Raw genomic sequence first — 6,910 nt, forward strand, 5'->3', positions numbered from 1 at the left:
AGTTACTTTGTTTAAATCATTCATTTTATTGTGCGTTTTACTGTAACTGCGGTGAAGTATCCAGGACGTGCTGAGGTGTTTCAACCGAACTGTTAACCTACCTTTGTATATTATGACACAATGTTATGACACAAGTTTAGAGACATTAGCACAGCAGTAGCTGCTATCTGATAATAGACACAGAAGAGGAAGCTGTAACACACCCAAAGGCACAACTTCCTGCTTGTGTGTGTGGGTTTGGTGTGTGTGCATGTGTGTGTGTTTGTGGTTTTGAGTGCAGAAAGGCAGAGAGAGAGAGAGAGAGAGAGAGAGAGAGAGAGAGAGAAAGAGAGAGAGAGAGAGTAGGTGGTGTGGATAGGACATGTTTTAGACAGTATCTTCAAAAGTGACCCACCGTACGTTACGGCCGACAGCAGCAAAGGGCAGCAAAATGGAGCCACAAGAGATTCGAGAGGGATACTTGGTGAAAAAGGTAAGAATAACTTAAGAAAATACCATCCACTTCTTCGCAGGTGCACTGAAGATTGTTTTTACAGATCCCTACAAGTTCAACATGAAAACACTTTAACCAAATTGGCAACTTTTGACAACCTTATGACTGGTACTGCTACAAAAACTGGGTATTGTATTACAAGATGCACAGAACTGCAAAACATCAGATTAATAAGGGGTTTGACCAATTATTTCAAACCAAGAGGACTTGGTTCACCCGAACGCTGACAAAAATAAACTTCTCAGAAAATGTCTGGACCAAACAAACACCACTGGTGAAGAGGAACATACTATATCGAACCAACCAAAATGTGTGTGTTGCTCGGAAGTTGCTGCTTAACTAGAAACTATACACTTCTCTAGTGCGGTTCCAAAAATGAAAACTCAAGTTCCTACTTCTGTCTAGAACCAAAAGCAAAAGGTGAAATGTGCTTATTGGTGTTTCAAAATTCATTCTACATCCAAATAATTTACAAATATATGTAGGGTGTGACCTAAAACGTTTTTTTTTTGGGAAATGGCATCAAAATATCTCTCTGCCACCCAAAAAACACCCTAAAAACAAATTCCTGACCTCAAACAGGACACAGGCGTATAAGCTTATTGTCATTAGGGAAGTTCGTAAAAACACTTTTGTTTCACACCTCAACATCGCCCCCACACACATTTCTTTTTTAGATTGAGCAAAGTGTGACATGTGCCCTCTGCACTTTAACTTGGTGCTTTCGCATTTATAGTTTTCATCAGACATAATTTTGCTACCCAATATGTTCTTTTCATGCTGTCTGTGAAACACTTGGTAAACTGTTTCAGTGTGCAGGCAAGTAACCAAATCATTAATTATTGCCTCCCTCTTGTTTGATGATGATGGCTGAAGTGTTTTTGTATGATGATGAATAATCTGATGACACTATGGTTGCTAAAATCAGCTGCAGCTGTGCGTAATGGTCACGCCTTATAGTCATAAAACTGGCTAAGATGCTGTCAGTGAACATTTTTCCTCCATGCACAGCAGACAGACACAGATATTATGCAAACAGTTGCAAATTAACCGTGTGTCTGTGTTCATTCAAAGCTTGCAGTGGGAGTGTCTAAATAAATGCAATCAAACGCTTGCACTTACTTCAATTTCCTTGAGGAAACCTCCCAAAAGGATTAATAAAGTCGTCAGAGTCTAAAGTCTAAACACTGCGCTCAAAGCAAAATTAAAATCATAATTAACTATTCATTTCTCACCCAAATAGACAATTCCAAAAGATGGTAATACATTCCATATTGCCAACAACCAATTGACAATTAAAAGATTTAAAAATATTAAGTACCAAGTATATAAAGTATTAATATTAAAGTACTGAGTATACAATTATACAACTAACACGTTTTATTTGTGTAGCTGGAGAAGTACATTATTGTCCAACAGTACATCAGTTTGCCACACTGTTGCAATTTTTAACATGTTCCTTAATTCGTAGTTGATTTTGAGTTGATCCACCATACCCATGATGCACCATATGTGTATTAATCCACACTTGAAAATATCCCTATCATGTGCACCATTTACTAAACAACAGAGCTCGGCTTTTTTTTTATTTGTTAGATACGTAACTGGAAAGGCACTCAGCAAACCAAGGCCCAAAAGCCCCCTTTAATTTACTCAAGCCTAATTAAATATCAGATTAAACATAATCAAATCATCTGGATTCGTATTTGGATCCATATCAAATTGTTCTCATTCACAGATCCTAGCCATCTACATCTGCCAGTTTGTTTTCATCAAGATCCTGGCATTATTTCCTGTGAATGTGTTAACAAAAACTCTGGCGAAAAGTCTCGCAATCTTAAAGAAAGAGAGAAGGAATTCTTGAATCTCTCCCTTTATCTGAACCCCTACCAAAAGTTAATGGGGTCTATTTTGGGTTGAGACCCATTATCCATCCACTTTGGTGAATGTCTGTTCCGTAGTTGTTTCTGTAATCGTGCTGACAAAGCAACCAAACTAACCAGCCATCAAACTGTTACGGGCCAAAGCATAATACCCACGGCAGAGGAAATGAAAAAAAGTCCAGACCAGTGTTTATACTTGAGCAGCTGAATATCAGGTTTAAGCATGCATGGATTCTGTATATTTTGGGAAGACTTTTTTAAACGTGATATGTTACTTTATACTTCATGCTTTCTCAAAAGCATGGCCTGCTTCAAAATGTCACCCTAAGTTAAACAACCTACTTATGTTGTGGGGGAGAGAGAGGAGCCGGAGACTCAGCAAGTTCAACAAAATGGATCACATATAAACACAAACCCAAACTGCTTCATAGAAGGGTTGCCAAAGTCAGTAATCTCTCTTCCCGCGAAACACAGATTCCTATAGAAGTCTGTATATTAATCTCTCACCTTTTGTCACGAGCTCTGAACTCAAAGTGAAACACAAAGCATAATCAATATTTACTTATAATTCCTGTAACAGTAGAACTTTGATATTTTTCAGGTAACAAAATCAGATGTTGTTGATGTTTTTTAAGTACTTTTAAGTGAGTAGTGACCTTCAAAACCACTCTCAAAGGTCACTTTCGCAAGTGAAAGTTGTGATTCCTGGTGGTTATATTTGAACATGAAAAAAGATGATGGTGGTGAGTACCCCTGGTAATGCCAAAGAAATGCTAAAGGTCCAATATGCCATTCTTGAGTGGCTCATCAAGTACAGATGCATGAGGTTCCACAACAGCTGCCTATTGCATTTTTTAAAATATTAATAAATCAGTCAAAATATCCAGTTAATGTCCAACACAACCTCTCCTCAATCGACACCTTCGCACTTTTGCTCAAGGCTGCCTGCTGTCTGATCCTCAGGGTACGGTGCTAAACTCCTGGAAGGCTGTGTGGGTGGTGTTGTCAGAGGATGCAGTCGAATTCTATAAAAAGAAAACGGACAGTTCTCCGAAAGGAATGATTCCACTAAAGGGAGCAACCCTCAGCAGTCCTTGCCAAGATTATGGCAAGAGGACGGTAAGAAAATGTTAAAATGGACATAATGGCAGATATTGGCAGCAGAGTTCAAGACTAGGCTACAATCAACGTTTACGTCAATTGTTGATTTGTTTTTGCCTGTATCCATTTAGTTGGTTTTCAAGCTCACCACGGACAAGAAGCAGGATCACTTCTTCCAGGCCTCACATGTGGAGGAGAGAGAGTTTTGGGTGAAGGACATCAAGAGAGCCATTACCTGCATACAGGGGGGAAGAAAGTTTGCCAGGAAGTCCACAAGACGCTCCATTCGCCTGCCTGAAACAGTCAACCTAAAGTATGTGCTGTGAAATCCCCTTGGTGGCGAAAACAATACTTTGAGTGGACTGATAAGTGATCCGTTTTATTGCAACAATTGGCCCTATTATTATCCCAACACCAATTTCTTTTACAGGTCAGTACAGAGTGCACAAGTGCTGATATAGAAGCATCTAAGATCGGTGGATCGTGGGCAGAGTTTACCTTTACTTAGCCTGTTTCTACCCTAAGTAATGTAATTAGCCAAATATAGGTTTTCTTGCCTTGTACCAGCACTACACCAGCCTTACTACTATTGGTAGTGAGCTAGTTTGCTTGACTTGCTGTTACAGTTGAGTTGATTTGATCCATTTCGCAACAATTTTGCCTTTGTGCTTTTGGTCTAGGAACACAAATGCTAAATGCACACCAGTTCAGTGTGTGGAGAAAATGTGTAGCTTGACAGGACTGTGGTGCCTAGTAATTGGTGCTAATGGCTAGGTAGGGTGTAAGTGAATGTCCAATTGCTTGTGCTTAGTGATAGAATGACAGTGACAGAGTGTCTTCAATTGTGTTTTCTCAGCGAGCTGTACATACTGATGAGGGACCAAGATGATGGAGTGAAAGAGTTAAAACTGGAGCAGGAGAAGCGAGTCTTCAACCACTGCTTCACAGGTAGTATCGTCTTGCTTTCAGTGATGACAGTTATAAGTTATTATTTAACGTCCCCTAATGGTCCTTCCCTACTTTTGCACAGGGGTGACTGTGATAGACTGGCTGATTTCTAAGGGAAAGGCAAGAAATAGGAATGAGGCTCTCATGTTAGCAACAGGGCTCCTGAATGAGGGTTTTCTCCAGCCTGCCGGTGACCTGTCAAAAGAGGGAGCAGAGAGTGGAGACCAAACCGCCTTCTTAGACGAAACACTCGCTCTTTATTATTTTGTAAGTCAAACTGAGTGTTGAACAAATAATTGTATCTGGAAATGGTGGATTTCTTTGCGTTTTCCAGAAAGACAAATGTTGGTTCATAGTCAGTATATGAAAATGTACTCTGTTTCTATGTGTGATGTGTGTGCGTGACTGTGCTTTGTTGCAGACAGACAGTGGGTTCTTCTGTGAAGGCTACTCGAGTGATGAAGACACTTTGCTGAAGGAAGAATTCAGAGGAAATATCATAAAACAGGGCTGCTTGCTTAAACAGGTGAAACTAGAAAGTGGGCAAAAGTGTCACTTTTTTTTTTTTTTTTTTACAACGTGTTAACACATTGTGAATAATAACAGGAATTTCCTGGTGTGAAACCACACTTTCTAAAGAAGCTCTCACATTCACCCAAGTGGATAAATAATAACACAAAGCAACCCTGTTTTTGAAAGTCGGAGCCATTTTTTTTTTTTGTGTGTGTGTGGGGGGGTATTGCGATCAGGAGAAGCTGTTTGCTACATGACCGAAAGAGGAACTCTGCCACTCATGTTCTTGACACAATGCCATGTTAGCTGTTTCGGAGTGTTCAGCAAATGAGACAGGGCATGTGTTGTGTTATTTCATCACAGGGACACAGGAGAAAAAACTGGAAGGTGCGAAAGTTCATACTGAGGGACGACCCTGCTTTTATGCATTATTATGACCCTACAAAGGTAAATATATGGACTTGAGCAAAAATAGAATAGGAATTTATTTTCCTCATATAATCTTTCTCAGTCCTAGTTCCTGCCTTCTTTTATCTCCTTTGTGTCAGGGCGATGACCCGCTGGGCTCCATCCATCTCCGTGGGTCTGTGGTTACAGCTGTGGAGTTTGTTCCTGATGGTGAGTATGACTGCTGTCATAGGAAACATATGCCCCATGTGGCTTCCTCACTGACAAGCTGTGACCAGGAAATATACATGTACTTGCTGTTTACCATCAGTGGTTTCTCGTCAAGCCGTTGCTTTCAACCCCTTTTTTGGTTTCAGCCAAAAAATACGACGTTGACGGCAACCTCTTTGAGATCATCACCTCAGATGAGACTCACTACTTCCTTCAAGCGGCTACTGCTGAGGAAAGAAAGGAGTGGATCAAAGCAGTGCAGGCAGTGTCAAAAAGTGGGAAGTAACAGCTGGGAGCACCAAAGCAGCTGCGTTATGCGTGCCAGCCAAGGTTGAATCTCTTGATTGTCAAATCCCCCATTTGAAATCCAGGTATTTACATTCATGTCAGCTAAGTAAAACTAAATTATTACCTAAATGTAGTGCTGTGTCAAACTAGTGTAACTGCTGAGTTTTGCTCCTCTATACACTATCAAAGATTTTGTGTGGTAACTTATTGAAGCAAAAAAAAACAAACAAACAAAAAACTATATGATTTAAATGTAACAGTATAACGTCATCTCACCAGTGTATCGTTAAATTGTTGTATGCAAATGATGTCACAATACTGAATTGTCTGTAAATGTATTACACAGTTAAAATAACAACAAGAATATCATTGTTATATTGGGTTTATTTTCTACACTAAGGCATAATTACAGCAAGGTCTAGTATGTTAACCTGCTTACAATAACTTCACAGTAAATAATGTCAGGCCAAAGGTTTGTGAATACAAATGTGGTAGTATCACTATCTGTAACTCATACTATATGAATGAATACGAATAAAGTTTATGAACAATAACAATAAATGTACTACTTCTGTTACTTCTAATAACACTAAATAGTTCCAGTAATAGTAAAAATAGTGTAATAGTGTTTTGCTCCATCATTACCTTGAAACATTTGTACCTAATTTAACTTAATTACCATTACCACAAGCCATTACCATGTTATTACCCATGCATGTACCAAGTTATTAACCCAGTACTGCTCTGTTGTACTCAAGATATTACCACTTATTACCTTATGCGTGCTACTGTCTATATTTGTAGATAGCTCTACTCTCTTTCTGTATAAGATGTTATTACAGCTATTTCAACAGAAGGCTGGTTTGTGATCAAATTCAAATATGAAGCTAAAGACAACTGTGCAAAATGATATAGCTGTTGAAAATTTTAGCTTCCGACAAGTCAGAAACTTGAAGAGTGTTTGAATATAAGTCAAAGTCAGTAAGAAGAAAAAAAAAAGTTAAGTGCAACTACTGGGAAAGAGGCGCTCTGTTTTTGGCTTATTGTTCTGCCCAGTGTGGTTTTT

General features: G+C 39.1%; 1 protein-coding gene across 1 annotated transcript; it reads left to right on the top strand.

Annotated features, from left to right (window-relative positions):
- Positions 1-316: 316 nt before the first annotated feature.
- plek (pleckstrin) lies at positions 317-6,398 on the top strand. The gene is made up of 9 exons (XM_037122636.1): positions 317-472; positions 3,340-3,495; positions 3,609-3,790; positions 4,334-4,425; positions 4,508-4,692; positions 4,847-4,951; positions 5,302-5,385; positions 5,487-5,556; positions 5,703-6,398. Exons 1-9 carry the CDS (start codon positions 431-433, stop codon positions 5,840-5,842), a joined length of 1,056 nt encoding a protein of 351 aa, XP_036978531.1. The 5' UTR covers positions 317-430; the 3' UTR covers positions 5,843-6,398.
- Positions 6,399-6,910: the final 512 nt, after the last annotated feature.

Source organism: Acanthopagrus latus, chromosome 15 (genome assembly GCF_904848185.1).
Source record: "Acanthopagrus latus isolate v.2019 chromosome 15, fAcaLat1.1, whole genome shotgun sequence".
Classification (NCBI taxonomy): Eukaryota; Metazoa; Chordata; class Actinopteri; order Spariformes; family Sparidae; genus Acanthopagrus; species Acanthopagrus latus.